We start from the raw sequence: 21,863 nt of genomic DNA on the forward strand, positions 1-21,863 counted from the left end.
TGTTGTTCCAAAATGTAGAAGGCATCTGCCTATGTATGCAGCCAATAACAAAACAGCTGGCTAAGGCAGCATTAAATGAAATGGAACACATATGCAGCAACTCTGTGTAGCACACATACACTACACAAAATAGCACCACTCACGTGAAACACATGAGACACAAATCACTATTTATTCCAGTAGAATTTGATGGTAACATGTTTCTAAACTAACTACAGTATGTGACTCCAGTTAGATTCAAATACATAGTACAAATATATATATATATATATTTATATATTTATTTATTTTATTTTTTTTTAACTAAAGATTATTTCTATATCACAAAATATTGGGTACAATAATGCGTTTTGTTTAGATTGCCGATTACCATGATTTTGCATTGCATGTAAACACCTCTACCGGCTTATCCAATGTGCACAAGTGTTGTGTGCATGACTGTTTATGTTTTGATGTCAAAAGCAGAGAATAACCCGATGACGTCAAATCTCATGTAAACACAGTTTTCTTGTGTTGTTGGATTTTTGAAAAAAAAGCTCATTTTTTGCAGTTATCATCAGTGACATCATCTGAAAAGGAAAGTCTTTTTTGCAAGTTAATACATTTTGAACATTTGTTCTTTGGAATAACTTGCACTGATCTTGTTCACCCAGAAATGTTCTCATTATTTACTCACCCTCATGCCATCCCAGATATACTGTATATGTTTTTTCAGCAGAACACAAATGAAGATTTTTAAGAAGAATATTTCTGCTCTGTCGGTCCATACAATGCAAGTGAATGGTGATCAGACCTTTGTAGCTCCAAAAACCATATAAAGGAAACATAAAAGTAATCCATCAGACTCCAGTGTTTAAATCCATATCTTCAGAAACGATATAATAGGTGTGGATGAAAAACAGATCAAAATCTATTCTTAAAAAATATTTTTTACTCTTAATCTCCACTTTCACACTTACATCTGTAAGTCACATGTGGTGCCTGTTTAGTTTCACTTTCACATCTGAAAGTTAAAGTGGAGATTTAGAGGAAAAAAAAGACTTAAATATTGATCTGTTTCTCACCCACACCTATTATATCGCTTCTGAAGATATGGATTTAAACACTGGAGTCTGATGGATTATTTTATGTTTCCTTTATGTGATTTTTGGAGCTACAAAGGTCTGATCACCATTCACTTGCATTGTATGGACCGACAGAGCTGAGATATTTTTCTAAAAATCATTGTGTTCGCAGAAGAAAGTCATACACATCTGGGATGGCATGAGGGTGAGTAAATGATGAGAGAATTTTCATTTTTGGGTGAACTATCCCTTTAAGTGTGTAAATTGGGTCCATTTTAATTTCTTTCTCCTGCCTAGGTAGGCATCTCACAGTTTTATAGTGCTTGTTTAAATGAAACCGTGCTGCAGGTTATTGTGGTCATGTAGAGTGAGAGTGCGTGTTCATATGTCTGGATTTTGTGTACATCTGTGTTATGTACTTTATGGTGAGTTTGTTGGCAGCTGGTGGCTGATGCAGCACTCTGCGCTTCTTGCCTGCCCTTTGCACCCCCCGCCCCAAGAGAATCATGGGTACAGCATTGATTGACTGTCTGTGGACCATCTTCACAACCTGACAGCAGCACAACGAGCCTGGTCTCAATTGCCGTGCTTGTGTGTGTGTGTGTGTGTGCCCTTGTGCCTCTAAGACCCTCACCCTCTTAAACACAGTGTTGTCCTGTCCCCAGTGTGCTAAAGACTCCAATGAGTCACAGTGACATTCAGAGCAGCTGGACAGCACTGTCAGCTCTCTCTCTCTTTCACTTCCCAGTATTCCAGCTCTGGCTTGTTTTAGAGGTGCAGGGAGGAGAAGAGTGATAGTGGATGAAGACAGGGTGGGTCTCTATAGTGCAGAAGTGAGAGAAAGAGGTTGAGATGGAGGGATAGGGGTAAAGAAGGGGGGAAGGGGAGAATCTGCCTCCCTTGCACAAGATGAATGTCAGACTGGGAACAGAGAGTGCAAAAGAGAGAGCAGTATGAAGAAGGGATGGGTCACTATGGTCGTCTTTTCATCCAACAACCAACTTGTCAATTAGTGAGCTAAATGAGTTTATCTAGATTTTTTCCTATATAGTTTCTTTAAAAAAACATGTTGCCGATAATGTTTTAATTAGCATTCTGTACTTTAGCTGTAAAATTTCACAACCATCTCAGAAAAAGTTTTTTCTTTAAATGTATCCCCTTTAAAGTACCGTGTGACTGGGGGCCTGGGTAGCTCAGCGAGTACTGACGCGCTGACTGCCACACCTGGAGTTGCAAGTTCGAATCCAGGGCGTGCTGAGTGACTCCAGTCAGGCTTCCTAAGAAATCCAATTGACCCGGTTGCTAGGGTGGGTAGAGTCACATTGGGTTAACCTCCTCGTGGTCGCCATAATATGGTTTGCTCTCGGTGGGACGCATTGTAAGTTGTGTGTGGATACCGCAGAGAATAGCGTGAAGCCTCCGCACATGCTAGGTCTCTACGGTAACGCGCTCAACAAGCCACGTGATAAGATGCACGGATTGACGGTCTCAGATGCGGAGGCAACTGAGATTCGTCCTCCGCCACCCGGATTGAGGCGAGTCACTACGCCAGCATGAGGACTTAGAGTGCATTAGGAATTGGGCATTCCAAATTTTGGAGAAAAAGGGAGAAAAAAAAAAAGTGCCACATGGCCGGGCCGTAACAATTGACGCCCGGGGATGAATCAGCCCAATCAGCCGGGAGAGGGATAAAGAGGAGCCGGGAACGCCAGTTCGAGAGAGAGAGAGAGACGCACGCAGCGGTCTTGTGTGTGTGTGTGTGTGTGTGTGTGTGTGTGTTTGTTTTGTTGTATGCTGGAAAGCAGTTTTATGTTGTTTTTTTGTTCATTTGTTAATTAAAAGTTTACATTGACTGCTCAGCCGGTTCCCGCTGCCTCCTTGCCCATCGTGTGAATCCGTTGCATACCTCCACTACAAACGGACAACTTTGGCCGTTGTGTTGCATCTCATGCTGTTTTTTTGAGTGTCCCGTCATAAGCATTGCACGATGGGACTTCTTGTCAAGTTAAAAATAGAGTTTTAAAAACACATCTCAAGACACTAGATCACCCAAAAATGAAAACCCTGTCATCATTTACTCATGTTGTTCCAAACCCATATTACTTGTTTTTTCTTCAGTGGAATTCAGAATTTCATCCTCTGTCACCATTCACCTTTTTCCACAAAATGAAAGTATATGGTGATGACTGGGGCTAAAACATCTTTTGTGTTACACAGAAGAAAGTCATACAGGTTTGGAACAACATGAAAACAACTTTCATTTTTTTCAAAAATTTAAAAACTTCTCTCAACATTTACTCATCCTCATACCATCTCAGATGTGTATGACTTTCTTTCATCTGCAGAACACAAAGATTTTTAGAAGAATATCTCAGCTCTTTCGGTCCATACAATGCAAGTGAATGGTGATCAGAACTTTGAATATGCAAAAATCATATAAAGGCAGCATAAAAGTAATCCATAAGACTCCAGTGGTTTAATCCATGTCTTCAGAAAATAAATGATAGATGTGGGTGAGAAACAAATCAATATTTAAGTCCTTTTTTACTACAAATCTCTACTTTCACTTCCACTTTTTTTTTTTTTTTTTGTGATTTGCATTCTTTGTGCATATCGCCACCTACTGATCGGGGCTGTACATACATGGAGATTTATGGGGGGAAATGACTTAAAGGTGCAAAATGTAACAATTTTCATGTAATATTTGCCTTTGCTTGCCAATGTGTGAACAGTTTGTAACACAACTTAAAAAACGAGCCCTTCCTAGGTTGCCTATTAAAGCCTGTAGACTGATTTTAATGTGAAGGGAGCGGGTCATTTTTGCCAGGAAAATCCAAAGGATGTGACGTTTATGCGCGCTCCCGAGAGCCTTGCCTCATTGCGTCTCTTCCGCTATTCAACATCGACAACAAACTGCAACACTAGGTAACGTTATCTTAGAGATGGAATCCAGAAAACGTCCGGCTCCCAGCACAACACCGACTCCTACACAAACTCAGAGTAAGCCAAAAAAAAAAAAAAAAAAAACATTTATCTACTGAATCCTGTCTGGCTAAGCGGGAACGTGATCATGGTCGAGCAAAAACTAGAGTGAACATCAGCAGGGAATTTGATTCCTGGAGGGACCTTTGTTCGGTTTTGGGGATCAAAACCGACCCTGAATTGGCGTCCTTCCTCTTGGACAGGTAAGCTTCCATAACTGCAAAGCATGTGAAATATAGTGCCATAAGGATTGAGCTGTGTAATTTTAGCTAACTTGATTTTGCCTGCTAACGAATTGCAAGCTACCTTGCTTCGTAACTTTCAAATAATTTCAGCGATCTTCTCTTTATACTAAAAGTCAAGTATACAAGATAAATTTAAGCAAATACGCTGGTTTCTTGATCATAGTACAACATATGACATACAAAACATATAATAGTGCAACATAACAGTGCAATGCAACAGTAAACTGTCTGGTATAGTTCGGTAGTATGTAGATGTATGTGTGTATCGGTATGCTATGTTAGATGATAAGTAGTTTTCATTTAGTCTCAAAGTTTGTAGTAAAACAATCATAACTGTGCAGTTTTAATTATGCTACCTCATCTGTCAGCATGATGCCAGTGAATCACGTTCAGTCTCTTTGTACGTTACGTCATTGTTTTGGATGCTCGCTTGCGTCCCAATGGAGTGTGTGCACGAGCAGCAGATAGCTGGCTGCAGTTCACTTAACGGCCACAGGTTTCATTAATAACAAGGGTTTCTGAATCTTACATACTGCACCTTTAAACATTGATCTGTTTCTCATCCACACCTATCATATCACTTCTGAAGATATGGATTAAACCACTGGAGTCTTATGGATTACTTTAATGCTGCCTTTATTTTTATTTTTACATATTCAATATTCTGGCCACCATCCACTTACATTGTAAGGGCTGACAGAGCTGAGATACTCTTCTAAAAATCTTAATTTGTGTTCAGCAGATGAAAGAAAGCCATAGACATCTGGGGTGGCATGAGGGTGAGTAAATGATGAGAGAGTTCACACAAAAATTTAAATTATCTCTTTAAAAGTCAACTGATCATTCAGGCAATCCCTAATGAGTAAAAAGGAGGGACGGAGAGAGAGAGAGAGAGAGAGAGAGAGAGAGAGAGAGAGAGAGAGAGAGAGAGAGAGAAAAAAGTAGGGAGTGCATGTGTAGGTGTGCTTTGAATACATGTTAGACTGCAGTAGGGGGACATGACTGACAGGCTCGGGCTTATCGGAGGAACCCACTAATTGGAGGTCATTTACATGAATTAAAAAAAAGAGTCAATTACTGCACAAGGAGAGAGCAGACCTTTTCTAGCTCATTCCCTACAGATTGCTACCACCCTATTTACACTATATATATATATATATATATACATATATATGGGGGGGATGCTCAAAAGTACACAAGCCATCCTCCCTGCCAATCACCGCATGGGCTGCACCCCTTGATGAAATGTTTGTGTTATGGCGACTCCTCACATGTCCTGCTGGGTAGACTGGATCATTACGTCTGATTGATCGTTACTGAGATTCTGAGACAGGAAGCACAGCGGTGCTATCAACTCTTGTGCCTGCACCCCTCTAAGTGTCTGTGTGTCACACGCAAACACACATACACACACCTGCTAGGGCAATTGCAAGAATAAACATAGCGACAATCATTCAACTGACTTATGTTTTTTGTTCAGTGATGCACACATTTGTTTACACAGTATCAAAATAGCAACTCTTACCATAGAGTACAGTACAATACAATTCAGGAGTGAGATTTTCTGTGTAAATCGTTCATAAAACCATTCTTGTGTAAATTGTTGCAATAATGGACTAAATCAGCAATTATGCGGGAAAAAAACCTTCAGATTCAGTATGGTCCTGTGGATGAGTGATTTGGAAAACTACAGGTATAGCAGGATGTTCAGACGCATTCAGCTTGTTTATACAGCTTGTGCTATGGACGATTAAAAGGAAAAAGTCTCAGGAGGAGGACCAGGGACCGAGGCCAGTTGAGTGACATGAGCCAGGACTAATCATATTTCACACTTGTCATATGGTGAAGGGGATTTCATCGGCCAGTTGTTATTCCCTTCAAACAGAAGATGAGAGCTTCAGGAAGCTGCCACCTGCTTTCGGGGGATTAGTACCATGTTAAGGAGGTTAACTATGGAAAGAGTCTCTATGGAATCTTGGTCTTGCTGAAGCTCAGGGCTTTGAGTGTTTATCTGAGCTGGTCTTAATGCTCCAGTCAGTATGTTAACAGTGTATGTGCAGTTATAATTGAGCTAGTTTTTGCATAGTCAAGCTAAAGTCTTCATCTGTCTGTCCAAGTATACATGACTAAATGCGTATTTATATTTGAAGGAAGTGCCAGGAATACATGTTACGCTTTCGGAGCATGCCTACAATGCAGAGGCCAGTTGTGGTCTGATTATCGTCTATACATGCTTAAATAAGACTAAAGTGTTTACATGAACAATTCATGTTTTAGTCCAACTGAAATTGAACTTTTAAGTGCATTTAAACGTTCTGACTGACAGCACTGTTCTTTTTGTATTATGATAAACATGGTGGACATAATTTTGCCAAGTAGGAAATGATGGTCCAGAAACATCTGTTTTGGTACAAGAGCAACGTCCTCTCAACCATCCGATTGGAAAAAAAGTAGGGGCAGGGTTAGGCCAGGGATAAGGACTTAATGTGTTTTTGATAAACATATCTTACATTTGATTTTGACAAGTAGGACATGTTGGTCCAGAAACATCTGTTTTGGTACTGGAACAACATCCTATCAACCATCAGAATTTAGGGAGTGGGAAAAGGGCTGGGGCTGGGGTGAGGGTGAGGGTAAGGACTTTGTTTCTCTGATAGGAGTATTGTTCCATGGCCATCACAGGATGTTGATCAAGGAAAACATCTTACTTTTCGTTATCACAGTAACCCTCAAGGAAATGCTTAATCTTGTGGGTGCTTGTGTGTGCATGTCAGAAAGAATGTTTCAAAGCAATTTAACCTCCATTCCTTTACAAATTATTTAAGTGATACAGTGGGGTCAGAAGTCTGAGACTACACTGAAAATCTGGGATTGGTTTTTAATTTAAACCTGGAAATAAACTAACAAAATTGGATTTTGGAAAAGTTTACTTAAAATGAAGAAATTTAAGGTAAATGTAAGAATGCACGATCTCTTAGTCACCTATCAAATGTAAGACAATTTGTGACATGGACCATATTAACTCAAATAAGGTCAAGGTCAGATTTCCTTGCTTCTATTGAAGCACACAACATGCTCTTTTGGAACATTTTCAAATCATACTGGATAGCATAGACCACCAGTTTTGCAAATAAGGGTGAAAATTATATCAAGAATTTCTGAAATTTCTGAAAATTCTCAAATTTGCTCAAATTGTTATGGTCATAATTTGTTATGAAAGAGAAGCATTTTTGGTCTCGGACTCATGGACCCCACTTTAATCATGAAAAACACTCCAATATCAGCACTTCTAAAGCATCACTGCTGCGGCCGTTTACTGAGCAGAGGCAAGCAAATATAGTATTCAGCACAACACAGTGCAAGAAAGACATATTCACCGCACAGCAGAGAGGTATTGAAACACACACATTTCATGTCCATTACATTGGGAGTTCTTCAAACAACTCTCCTTAAAGACACCAGTGAAAGAAGGAGGGATATAGAAAAATGTCTGTATGCTGTAGTGAAGCCATGGAGCTTTTTAGCAAACCTGGCAGGCATTAGGCCAGCCCTCCATCTCCCTGCATGAATACTCTTTATACTCCAAAAAATATGCGGCTGCCTCTGCAACAATCACCCCCTCCACACATTGCATGTCTCTTTCTCTCTCCCTCTCTCTTTTTAGCTGCTTCTTCCATTCCTCCACCTAGCTCTCTTTTATCTTCCTCCCTCTCGCATCTCTCTCTCCTCTCATCCAGTGTCCTCCACAGATAATTTACCATCCCCCCATCCTTCTCTTGCTTCCTCCCGCCCCATGCCAATGTTCATTCTGCCCCTGACTCTGACCTGCTTCCTACTGCCCTCGTCCCCTAACTCACTCTATTCCTCTCGGCATCACCCCCACCCTCCCTCTCCCCATCCAATCTCCATTCCTCCTCCTCCAGCCGGCCTGTGCCCTCTCCTCCACATCCAATCCATCCTGTCCTCTCTCCTTCTCTCCCTTTCTCCTTTTCCCTCTTTTTTTTCTGCTGGCCCTGTACGCTAACCCCAATTCTGCCCTTACTGTGCTTTCCCCCTATAGCTACATGTAGGCATTACGTCTGCACACATTCACACAGACTTTATTCTTTATTTTGTTGTTGCTTCCATTTTCTCAGTTTGTCTGTTAAGATATTGCCCTGGTAGTTTGCAGAGGTGTGGGTGCGTGGACGTTCAGTTGAAATTTATGAACTGTGGCAGAAGAAATGGTTATTTTGGTATTGTTTCTAAAGCTATATATGCCTGAGTGACAGAAGTGGTATAACAGTGATGCAATATGTTTCAGTTTGTTGTAGCGTGTGTGGATATGGTGTGTTGTGCTCGGGTAAAGATCCCTTTCATAGACAGCATGACACACACACACATACCATGGAACATCTTGTTAAATGAACATTGGTGTATTGGATAAAAACACACACACACACACACACACACACACACACAAAAAAACAGTATAAGCCTTCTGCATACTGTTTATCTATGGATGCCATGATGCTTTCAGTGTAGTGCATTAGTGTTCTAACATTGTAAGCATGACAGGAAGAACTCTTGGCAATGGACAACATAAAGAATTTATTGGTTTTTTTTTTTTTTTTTTTTTTTTTTTTTTTTTTTTGACCAGAGGCATCTTCAATAAATAAAAAGCAATGAATAGACTTTACACTTGCATATAGACATTAGGTAACTGCTCAAAAGTGCCCCCTGCAGACAGTTTGATGTTAGCTGCCTGCTTGAGGAAAAACATATTTGATGTAAAATAGGACCAGCAGTTTTAACTGTTCATATTGATTTTTTTTTTTTTCCAATACATTTTTCAAGCTTCAGTTTAATGGAAACATACAGGTGCATCTCAATAAATTAGAATGTCGTGGAAAAGTTCATTTATTTCAGTAATTTAACTCAAATTGTGAAACTCGTGTATTAAATAAATTCAGTGCACACAGACTGAAGTAGTTTAAGTCTTTGGTTCTTTTAATTGTGATGATTTTGGCTCACATTTAACAAAAACCCACCATCTCAAAATGAGATTAGAATATGGTGACATGCCAATCAGCTAATCAACTCAAAACACCTGCAAAGGTTTCCTGAGCCTTCAAAATGGTCTCTCAGTTTGGTTCACTAGGCTACACAATCATGGGGAAGACTGCTGATCTGAGAGTTGTCCAGAAGACAATCATTGACACCCTTCACAAGGAGGGTAAGCCACAAACATTCACTGCCAAAGAAGCTGGCTGTTCACAGAGTGCTGCATCCAAGCATGTTAACAGAAAGTTGAATGGAAGGAAAAAGTGTGGAAGAAAAAGATGAACAACCAACCAAGAGAACCACAGCCTTATGATTGTCAAGCAAAATCGATTCAAGAATTTGGGTGAACTTCACAAGGAATGGACTGAGGCTGGGGTCAAGGCATCAAGAGCCACCACACACAGACATGTCAAGGAATTTGGCTACAGTTGTCGTATTCCTCTTGTTAAGCCACTCCTGAACCACAGACAATGTCAGAGGCGTCTTACCTGGGCTAAGGAGAAGAAGAACTGGACTGTTGCCCAGTGGTCCAAAGTCCTCTTTTCAGATGAGAGCAAGTTTTGTATTTCATTTGGAAACCAAGGTCCTAGAGTCTGGAGGAAGGGTGGAGAAGCTCATAGCCCAAGTTGCTTGAAGTCCAGTGTTAAGTTTCCACAGTCTGTGATGATTTGGGGTGCAATGTCATCTGCTGGTGTTGGTCCATTGTGTTTTTTGAAAACCAAAGTCACTGCACTCGTTTACCAAGAAATTTTGGAGCACTTCATGCTTCCTTCTGCTGACCAGCTTTTTAAAGATGCTGATTTCATTTTCCAGCAGGATTTGGCACCTGCCCACACTGCCAAAAGCACCAAAAGTTGGTTAAATGACCATGGTGTTGGTGTGCTTGACTGGCCAGGAAACTCACCAGACCTGAACCCCATAGAGAATCTATGGGGTATTGTCAAGAGGAAAATGAGAAACAAGAGACCAAAAAATGCAGATGAGCTGAAGGCCACTGTCAAAGAAACCTGGGCTTCCATACCACCTCAACAGTGCCACAAACTGATCACCTCCATGCCACGCCGAATTGAGGCAGTAATTAAAGCAAAAGGAGCCCCTACCAAGTATTGAGTACATATACAGTAAATGAACATACTTTCCAGAAGGCCAACAATTCACTAAAAATGTTTTTTTTATTGGTCTTATGATGTATTCTAATTTTTTGAGAGAGTGAATTGGTGGGTTTTTGTTAAATGTGAGCCAAAATCATCACAATTAAAAGAACCAAAGACTTAAACTACTTCAGTCTGTGTGCATTGAATTTATTTAATACACGAGTTTCACAATTTGAGTTGAATTACTGAAATAAATGAACTTTTCCACGACATTCTAATTTATTGAGATGCACCTGTACATGTTAAAGGTGATGTGTAATTGTTTTAATATATATATATTTAAATACTTTCTCCTATCCTAGTTCAATATGCAGAGACTAAGTAAGCCATTTGTAGGTTTTTCTGAAGAGTATAAACGCTGGGGCTCTTTCAGAATTGCTCTGTTTATTAGAGTGGACCAGCATATCAACCTTGGCTCAACAAATGTTTTTCTGGAAAATAATGTGTTCATTTTTGCACTTTCCTTTAATAGTTTTAGTCTTTTGTCGAAAATATCCTATACATTTAGTCCATATTTTATCATGTCACATCCATTCGTTTTAGTCAATTTTACAATTTACTAAAATGCCATAGCTTATCATTTAAGCCAACGAAAAAAACGTTATAGTAAAATTTAATAATGTGCAAAATGACAAAAAAAACTTGTCAAATTGTAACAGTCAGTGCCTAAACTAAATGTTCTAACATTTTTAAACAAACTTTTATTAATTTTAACATTTATCAATTTGCATAAGACCTTGTGACAACCTGAAATATGTTCCTGCAATAATAGCAGATAATGAGTATACTGAAGTATTAGGTGCTGTTGAGTTACTCTGTTATGTTTGTGCTGTTGCCCTAGTAACACAAATTCTAGTACAATTTGTGTGCTTTCTGTCATTCCAATTAGCATTGTTTAGTTATGTGTGTTTTGTGTTGTTGATATTTTCAGATGACTCATCTTCTGAAAGTGGGAGTGGCAATGGGTTGCACACACTGACTCCTACCTCAGTGGGTGTGGCCGGTGTGAGTGACAGGCCAGGAGTCGAGGTTAACGGGAATGAAAACGGTACCGCAGCGCCTCTCGACTTCAGCACGACTTCCTCATCGTCATCCTTAGAGGACCAGCATCCAGTGAATCCCACCGAGAGATTGAGTCAGGCTCTGCCCAGTGCTGCCGCCATGCTGGCCACTTTTAACCCCGAGCACGCAGAAGAGTTACGTAGAAAATACCCCAAATCCTCAGAGCTACGCCTTGACCGAGACATCAGGGACTATACAAACAAGGTATACACACAAGATACCACACACTATAAACACACACTAAAATCTTTAAATAACCTGTGCACAAGTGTTTCATTTAGGCCAAAAAAACGATGATTGCTAATAGTAATCGTGTATAAACCCTCTTACACATTCACACACTTGCTACTGGTATTGCCAATAGATTTTGCCCTCATCCTTGTGCAACAGATTGTCATTTCTTGAGAGTATAATGCATGTTAACCTGACAGTAATGATAGCTGCTTAATCAGACCTCATTTATCCAGTTAGCTAGCTTAAAAACAGCTGCATTCTTCATTCAGATTGAAGCAGAGGGGTTTCAACAATCCTCTGAGCAAGGCTTCGGTCTGAACAAAAACTTTTTCATTACATCGGTTTTCAGTGGCCAGCCTCTGCCTCCCATCTCCTTTTTAATTGTACTGTCTTTGTAAAAGGAAGAGCACAAAAACTCGCTCGCATACAAATTCACGATCTGTACCGAGAACCTCTGAATAACATGGTTAGACCTTGAAGACATGGTTTTCATCAGGCAGAGCACCATCGGTGGGCATGAATGGCCTCATTGGTAGACATAATCTTCTTTTTGATGCATCTTTCACTCCCTTTCCTCCTTTCAAAGGCTTTTCTGATCATGCAGTCTGAAGGCTTACCTTGGATCCTTTGTGTGTATGTTTTGCATGTGTATGCGTGCAGTCTCCTCAGTACAGTTCAGGGAGCTATGATTCAATAAAGATGGAGATTTGTGCTGAAGATCTGACTGTCGGACGGCCTCAGGCAGGTGACGATGATGACGATGACCATGATGACCATGATGATAGTGATAAGATAAATGATGTAGAAGGAGTCGACGCAGAGAGGCTGAAGGCCTTTAATGTGAGTAATTGCATAAACAAATCAAGACATTCAACTCAGAAAGTGACATGTGGCTTTCTACTGCATGAAAAGGCCACATATTCTCAATGACCGAGGTATACCAGGTGATCTCTCAGGGCTTTTTTATTTGTAATTGAAACTGTGATGCCTGAATGCAAGTTTATGAGTGGATATCACTCATGTATCTTGATAAGGAAGGCATTTTACATCACACCTACAGGGTTCATATAAAAGTGTTCTCCAGGCCTGGAGAAGCATTGAAAATTGAAATCTTTTAAGACATGGGAAATGTATGGACATGTCTATGATAATTATATATATTCAAACTGAAATGCTTGAATGCATGTTTTATGAGTAGATGTTTATAAAATAGTGTTTTTCAAGCCTGGACAAGTCATTGAAATTAATAAAATCTTAAAATCATGGATGTTTCTAAAATGGCTATGCATTTCACAAAGTCACAAATCTGTTTGAATTTGAATGCTTTTTAAAAATGAAAATCACAAAACATCTTTTGGCAAGCTGACCTCTTCTTCTTTCTGTTTAGATGTTTGTACGTCTGTTTGTGGATGAGAATCTGGACCGCATGGTGCCAATCTCTAAACAGCCTAAAGAGAAGATTCAGGCCATTATTGAATCCTGCAGCCGTCAGTTCCCTGAATTCCAGGAGCGCGCTCGCAAACGCATCCGCACCTACCTCAAATCCTGCCGCCGTATGAAGAAAAACGGCATGGAGGTACACACGCTGCCTCACTGCGCTGCCCCTTCTGTTTCCTTTACATTATAAGATGTCATCTTCTGCCCCCTGGTGGCCAAATATAGTACATCCTAGCCAAAATACTCCAATATAGGCTATAGCTTTGTTTGATTAAATTTAGTAGTTATATGTAAAGTCTTTAACAGATTTATTTATACTACATCCTGCAAATAGAAACACTTGATTTGATTTGCATGAAGTTATTGTCCTTCTGTTCATTTCAGTGATGTTTTAAATTTTAAGAGCCGTAGTTGCCAAAGCTGGTACTGCTATTTTAGTTTGATTCATTTGTTTTATCTTTGCTTGTACCAGCAGACTCGACCCACCCCACCCCATCTGACCTCAGCCATGGCCGAAAACATTCTAGCAGCCGCCTGTGAGAGCGAATCACGCAAAGCTGCCAAAAGAATGCGCATGGACGTCTACCAGGCACATGTAAGGAACTTTAAATATTTAAGTATGAAGGGCACCTGGAAGTGTTGGAATGTGGTTATTTGCATTTAACAGACACTTTATCTAAAGTGACTATACATTTCACCACCATTTCATGCAATGGCATTGCAAGCACCATGATCTACCAGCTGAGCTACAGGAACTGTTGTCCCTCTTTGTTTTAAAACTGTGTTAAATGGAAGAGCATGTCCCTGATATATACCCTCTTTCTTAAGCACAGGAGGAGCCAATAGCAATGGATAAGGCTGTCTCTCGTGAGCCGGTCTCGCTGGCCCACTCTGCATACTCCCTTGCAGCCTCAGCGTACTCCCAGGACCAGTTGTACATCAATGGAGGCCTCAGCTACAGTTACCGTGGTTACGGAGGACTGTGTGCCAGCATGCAACACCCTGTCTCCCTGACAACACCTACCGCCCAGACCAATGGTGAGAGACGAAGTAATGCCTTTAATTGAACAGGGTAGAGAATAGTTCGTATTTACACAAATTGATTTTCAGAAGCGCTGAAGTGGGGTTCAAAAGTCTGAGACCACTTGTGAAAGTGTTTTTTCAAGTTTTTGAAAATAAAAAAACAAAGCATATTTTCAGCATTACAATTTAAGTGAAAAATGAACATGAATTTCTTAGTATTTGGTATATACGTTTGCTTTAATCACTGTGTGCTCTTGAGCTGGCATGGAAACCACAAAAAATGTGAATGTGGAATTAGACTTTTAAATCCCACTTTTGAATTTCCTTGCACTTTACTCTTATGTTCTTTTTTTTATCCCTCTCTGCACTCTCTTCAGGGCCTACTGATCTCAGCATGAAGTGTCAGACCTCTAATTCATCCTCATCGAGCTCCAGTAGTCTCGGGAGGAACGGTGGAGGGGGCGGGGCTTCGGCTCAGCTCAGCCACACAGAGGTGGCTGCTGTGCGTCAGCTGATTGCGGGATACCGTGAATCCGCAGCCTTCCTGCTCCGATCGGCAGACGAGCTGGAGAACCTTATACTACAGCAGAACTGAACTGGTTTCTCTCTCTCTCTCTCTATATATACATACCCTTGTCCCTCTGGACCACATAACTGACTGTGTCCCTTACATGTGGGGCGTTCATCACCATCATTCTCATTGTCAGAGGTTTTCTGATCTCCATGGAGAACCATCTGGCTCTTAAAGATATTCAAATGAGAGACAGTACACACACAGCTCCATCAAGCTTTTGTTTTCATATTGCTTTAGCTCGTGGAAGCTTCTGATCGGAGCAAGAAATTCTGAGAGAGGAAGCAAGGGGATGGATGGGTTAACGTGGAGATGTGAGAGGAGCTTTGAAGGACACTGCAGTGCTGCTTTACCAAGGAGATTCTTGGACGTTTCAATGTGTCTATATGCACCTCATACTGATTCATACCATCTCCTCTGCCTCGCTTCTTTGTCATCTCCCACCATTAACCCACCATTCCTTGAAGTTCTACCTCCATGCCCCTTTGAGAGCCATTGATTTTGGATTTGCTTTACTTTCTCGCTACTTCAGAGGAGGTATTACAGCACACCAGTCCTCCCGATGGCACTAACTAAATGAAGACACTTGATTTTGAGGTGCAGTGAAAAGAACGGAGGAAAAATAAGAGCGAGAATGAAGAAAAGAGACCTTTGTATTTGCTGTAAATAAGCACTCTTTGTGTCCTGAAGCACTTTTCCATTCATTCTGACCTCTGAATCATAACTTATGCATATAGATACACAGGTGGAAGCTCACCTGGAAATACCTCAGCCTGTCTGTCCTACTCTCTCTCTCCCAGCAATCTCCCACGCCGTATGGGGGAGAAAAAAATTATCACTTGTCTGTCCTCGACTTCACGGTCCACTACTTCTTAGCAAGCTGAGATCGAGGCATTGAAAGCAGAGAGTGGGATGAATTTGTTTTCGTAATTCAAATTCAGGTTTTCTGTTCAATCTCTAAATGTGTTGTATCTATTCCGATCCATTTCAAGGTATTGATCACCTAAAGGGATTGTTCACCCAAAAATAAAATTTCTGTCATCATTTTCTCACCCTCATGTCATTCCAAACCAGTGTGACTTTCTTCTGTGGAACATACTGTAAAAGATGTTAGGCAGAATGTTCAGTCTCGGTCACCATTCACTTTCATTGCATTTGTTTCCTGTACAATGTAAGTGAATGGTGACTGAGGCTCACATTCTGTTTAACATCTCCTTTTGTGTTCCATGAAAAAAAATATAGTCAGTCATAATAGTCACACTGGTTTGCAACAAGAAGAGGGCAAGTAAATGATGACAGAACTTTCATTTTGGGTGAACTATCCATTTAAATACACTGGATTTGAACTGGAAATGGAGAATTGGTCTTAATTAAGTGTTCTGATGAGGTTGAGATGTCCTCCTAATTGACTGGGTCTTTTTGGGACTCGCCACTTGCCGTAGCCCTTCATGATGCATCCAAACCTTTCACCTAAAGATGCCAACTCTCTACTCCATTTCCCCTTTACGTGTCACCCCTGTTTTCCTCTTTTCTATACCGTGCCCTTCCATTTCTCCTTTACATTTCTCTTCTCCTATTCCTCCTCCTCTAGAGTGATGGAGGGAGATAGAGAAGAAGGCATTGGGATGGAAGGAGAATGAAGCTGTTAGTATTTTATCTGTTGACTCTTCTTAATGGCCATTAATCCACTCTGCTGCTATGGACTCCGATTTAACGCCACAGACCTGAAACCTCAAACCTCCTAACACAACCAGAGCACCTCAAGATGAAACAAACAAAAAAAACATATAGGCAAAAAATGAACCGAACGGTGGACAAAGGATGCCAAATCCTTGAGAGAAAGACAAAAACTGCTGTGCTGATTAATCACAGTTTTGCATTCTGGCCAAGAGCATTTGTTTAATACAGAGGGCTGCTTTTGTTTGCTTTGCAGTTTTTTTTTTGTTGTTGTTGTTTTTTTTTTTACTTCTTTTAGTGTTCAAGTGCTTGATTGTGTGCTTAAGGGTTAGTTCACTGAAAAAATAAAATTCTGTTGACATTTACTCACCCTCATGTAACTTGCTTTCTTCCGTGCAACACGAGGAACACTTTTGAAGAATTTTGATGCTGCTTTTTCTCTGTTCAGTGAAAGTGAATGTTGACTGAGTCTGTCTCCTTCTGTGTTCCACGGAAGAAAAAGAAGGGATATTCAAAAAAGGTTTGTAAGAAAATGAGGGTGAGTAAATGACAGAACTTTTATTTTATGGGAGAACTGTCCCTTAAAATCAGAAAATTAATAGGGATCAGCTTGTCTTTGGCAAAAGAGCTTGGCGCACACTCGCATACACAAACAGACACATGCTAAAGGGGCTCTCCAAAGCCATCTCAGCAGTGCAGCCTTTGGTGGACTTAATATATTTAAAAGGAGAGGTTTAAAACATTCTCAGTTAGTGAGGTAGATTTGTTTAGGGACTGACTGACAGTAATGCCACTGTAATTTGCTCCATTTGCACACAGAGGCAGTGCTAATCTGTGATTGAGGGGCTCTGAGGCTCTATATTGCACTGCTAGAGGGGGATGGAGAAGGAATATCGCAATGCAGAAGATAATCAAAAGCATTCCTGGCCCTAAAGGAGAGAGACTTCCAATATAGAGAGGCTAGCATGACCCCACTGAGGAGCTTTCAAAATCATTAGCTACATTCAACTCTGTGTACATGAGGACCTTAGCATGATTGAAAGAATGATGGTGTGATTTCTTGGATGGGTGAGTGATTGAGTGACTTGAGTGAGTGAGAATATGTTTTCAGAAGCAGTTAGTTTATGTGACCAGAGACTCCACTACCCTCTTTAGACATACAGTATTTGTGTGCAACTGTGATGCCCCCATCCAAAACACACTTGCAGAATTAATGATTTCTGAAAGAAATTATATGTAATCTTGGTAGACCTGCAAAGTCCAGCCTCCTGAGTGAGATAGTGATTTTTGATTAGAAAGTTGATATAAATATGCAAAATTGACAGTGCGAGGCCTCTCCTCACTGTGCTCGCTCAAAGTGTTCTGTCCGACCTTTTTGTTTAATGTTGCTCTCATTATAGTGGGCCTCCTTTTGTTTCTCTTTCTTTCTTCACTCTTTATTTTTATTTATGTTTTATTTTGAGAGAACAAAGTAAATTTATGTTTTTAGAGGTGAAAATCCACTTTTTTTCACATTTCACCCCAAAATCAAACAATAAAAGAAATTACATGTTGCATAAATTCAACGCAAATCATTTTTAGGTTTTGCTTTGTGACATTGCCAATAATGACAAATAAGCACATTTCCCCCAGAATTCACATTTCCGTAATGTGCCCGGTCATCTTATTTTTGTAATTATTTTTTTATCTCTTATTCTCAAAAGTGATTCTCATTTGATTAATCTTCTCTGTATTCTTAATAGTCATTTTTACAGTATTACAGTTAAAAAGTACTGTAATATAATGTTTTTTACTAAACAACAAAAGCTACTTTTACCATTTAAATAATATATAATTTTTCCACATTACAGTAATGAGAATTAGATTTTTTTATTATTATTATTACAGTAATGCTATTTTGGGTGCTTAATTGTCATGAAAATAATTCCACAATGCAAACTATTTTAATTATTTTACAAACAGGCTTCATTTCCTTTCAGCAAAATATGATTGCTTTTGATTTTGGGGTAAAATATGATCTGGACATGTTCTTGACAGGCCTCCTTAAAAGATCAAACTCCCTCTCTTTTTCTTTCCTTTTTACATTTTTTTTTTTTTGTTTGTTTTTTTTTGTTTTTGTGTTTTTGTCTCTCCCTCTCACACATCTTCTATGTTCTTGTCCTGTCAACAATAGAGATGGTACATTGTGAGAGGTCAGGTATTAGAGAATTCTTTCTGTTGTTTTGCTCTGTTCTTTCTCCCACCTGTCTTGTCATCTTCTTCTCTCTTTGAGGTTTGATTGACAGGGGTATGGGTCCCCACATACACCAACCTCACATGCCACTGATCTCTTCTATGGGGTTATAAAAAAATGTGTGATAGAAATATTGAAACATTTGTTTCATGGACCTGGGACTGCTTGCCGCATCTTTGGAGAAACTGAAAAGCAAAGCGTTCTTCTGTTCATAAAGAGGTTGCTCTCTCCAGTTCACTCAAGGACAGCTAATTAAATACAAACTGTAAAACGAGGCAAACGACAATCTTGAAAAAGTTGTAATTAGTTCACGGTTTTGTTTCCATGCTCTGTGTTCTGGGTGCGGTTGTACAGTGTGTCAGGGAGAGTGAGGGGTAATTTAGCCATAATCAACATCTCTCACTCTCAGCCGGCGAGTTCTGCTGAGGACTCCTTGTGGCCCACTGTCGAAAACCTTTTTATCTGATTCCTATTTTTATTATAATTATCTCAATTACTATTATTTTGTAAATTCTTTTTGTATCGCAAGTGGTCTTTTCAGAACTGTTTTGTAACAATACCAACATCACATGTGAAGTTGTCCTGTATGCCTGCCTATACATTCCAAACAAGGATGTCAACACACCAGGCAGCCAGCCAAACCATGGTCACATCGGACTGCACACACACACACCAAGGACAACCTTGTCAAGTGCTCTCTTGATCAAAATCAGTACCACACTGCACAGGCGATGAAGTTTAAGTAATAGATGTTAGCAACAGTATAGTCACGAAAGAGCCAGATGCCCGAAGAACTTTTATCTCAGTACTGTATATTGACTAAGATATTTGGGAAAATATCTATTTCCGTGATTAGTTACTGGACCGTGCCTTTAAAAGGGCTTAACAGAACTGATTGTAATTTATGTCCCTGTAAAAATAGTGTAAAAACCCCTTCGGCTTTCTGTACTTGCTGTCATGTGCCCTCAGGATGTTTTTTTTTTTTTTTTTTTTGGAGATGGGTAAAAATCAGCACCGTTACCTACTGTGATGTTATATATGAGTAAACAGCCCACTTGTCTCATGTTAAAGGCACAACAGCAGTGTCCTGTGCTGTTTCTAATTGACTGTCTCATGATCAAACACATTACACACACAGATTGTCCTATACGGGTTCAGGCTTTGCATTCAGGTGTGACGTTGGTTATGGTTGCTGCTAAACTACACAACTTTTTAAGAAATGGTCTGCTTTGATCAGATGTATAGCTCTAAAAAAAAAAAAAAAAATTAAAGAAAAAAAATCAACTTGACTTTTTATTTTTCTACCACAGTGGTGTACAGCTACCATCCAATTAATGTGGTTCCCTGGTTTAGTCTGTTCTTTTATAATTTGTTGGTGCTTTGGACCTTTTCCATCCCATCTCTCCTCGGTTTCCTCTGAAGATTTCTCTGACTGTATGAGGAGCTGCTGATGTCAGCTCTGGATTTGATATGTACCTAAAACCAATGTGAAACCGTCTTTTTCCTCCTTATTTTGGACTCAGTGGAAGTGTAATGTTTACATGTACAGATTTATCAAATTCTCTTATTTTGTTGTTCTCAATTTTGTTGTTGTTATGTTTACTTCACCCCCCCCACACACACACACCCTTTTTAGTGAAAGGAAATGAGACTTGTGTCATTACATTCAATGCATTTACAGTAAGACAGTATGTCTGTCAAGGAGACCCCCATCATTGTCTTCGGGCAAACCCCAATCACTCTCTCTCTCTAACTGTTGTCAACAGATATAAAATGAAGAAAATAATATTGTCCTCTGACCATTAAGGAAAAAGATTTCATTCTTTAATGATTTAAAGCCATTATCACACCCGCCATTGGGTTAAGACGTCAAGTATTAGAGTACGAGAACAGCAGACTGAAAACCTCAGGTAAATGATTACTGTTTTGTAGTTGAAAAAAGTCTTATTGGCAACCCATTTCCCAATTTAATACCATTATATATATATATATATATATAATGAAATTATTCCTTTTTATATTTATTGTGTTATATATATTCAACAGTGAATACTTTTTTTTGAGTACATGTGGCTAAATATTTTAATTCTTTAGAAAAGTGTTGAATACATATGTGGAAAAAAAAATTAATGAAAAGAAAAAAATCGATTTCTGTTGCTTAATGCAAAACGGCATGGGCGGCTCCTAACATATCACTTTCATTAATGAAAACCAATGATTTGAGATGAAGCTTTCTCCAGTTAGATGTCACTGAACATGACATTGTGACTTTTTTTTTCTCCCAAGCTGTACGTCACAAAGCTAAATATACTAATTAAACAGTGTGCTATATATCAAACAACTTGTATTTTTCTTTTTCTTATAGAAGAATTATGTAGAATCAACATCAGTGCATGTATGTGTGTCTATGACAATTTGGGCCAGATTTACTATTCAATTAAAACCTGAAATCACTGACATTGATCCCCATGATAAAAAATGCTCCCTGAAGGTACTAAAAATGCCACAAGGTTTTTGTAAGGTTTGCGGTGTAATTATCATTAGCTTTAAGCAATATTTTACCCATAAATAAATAGTATCTGACATGATTAACCCGTAATGTTCCAAACCTGCATTACTTTTTCTCTCTCTCTGGACACAAAGGTAGATGTTAGGCAGAATGTTAGCCTCAGTCACCATTAACTTTCATTGCATCTTTTCCCATACAGAGGAAATGGTGGCTGAGGCTAACATTTTGGCAACAAGAAGGTGAGTAAATTATGACAATTTTCATGTTTGAAAACTATACCTACCAACTATCCCTTTAATTGAAAACTAAAAGGTCAATGGAAAGTCACAACAATGAATAAAAGCTTGCACTGTAAAAAAAATAATAAAAAAAAAAATCAAAAATTTACTGTAAAAAATGGGCAGCTGTAGTTGCCAGAAATTCACCTAAATAAATACGGTAACCACGTTTCAGACTTTACGGGATGTAATTTCGATGCCTGTATTTTTACAGTGCCTTACGTCATTGATATTAAATAATAAACTTGATATTTTAACCTTCTGAAACTGTAAAAATCTGCTTTTCACTTTATAATGTATTGTTAATCATCATAGTAATTACAAAAGTGCACCTGATGACATGAAGTTCAT

The 21,863-nt window shown here is 39.4% G+C and overlaps 1 protein-coding gene across 2 annotated transcripts in view; it reads left to right on the forward strand.

The window, feature by feature from the left end:
- The window catches only part of LOC127419401 (nucleolar protein 4-like), a 132,009-nt gene extending 110,630 nt beyond the window's left edge, over window positions 1-21,379 (forward strand). Inside the window, exons 6-11 of one of the 2 annotated variants that reach the window (XM_051660745.1) lie at window positions 11,420-11,754; window positions 12,445-12,624; window positions 13,172-13,360; window positions 13,694-13,816; window positions 14,055-14,259; window positions 14,622-21,379. In XM_051660745.1, coding sequence (XP_051516705.1) covers window positions 11,420-11,754; window positions 12,445-12,624; window positions 13,172-13,360; window positions 13,694-13,816; window positions 14,055-14,259; window positions 14,622-14,839 — 1,250 coding nt within the window. In that variant the 3' untranslated portion in view covers window positions 14,840-21,379. The remainder of the gene's footprint in view (window positions 1-11,419; window positions 11,755-12,444; window positions 12,625-13,171; window positions 13,361-13,693; window positions 13,817-14,054; window positions 14,260-14,621) is intronic. The other variant, XM_051660747.1, reaches the window with a different exon arrangement.
- The last annotated feature ends 484 nt before the right edge of the window (window positions 21,380-21,863 follow it).

Source organism: Myxocyprinus asiaticus, chromosome 28 (genome assembly GCF_019703515.2).
Source record: "Myxocyprinus asiaticus isolate MX2 ecotype Aquarium Trade chromosome 28, UBuf_Myxa_2, whole genome shotgun sequence".
NCBI lineage: Eukaryota > Metazoa > Chordata > Actinopteri > Cypriniformes > Catostomidae > Myxocyprinus > Myxocyprinus asiaticus.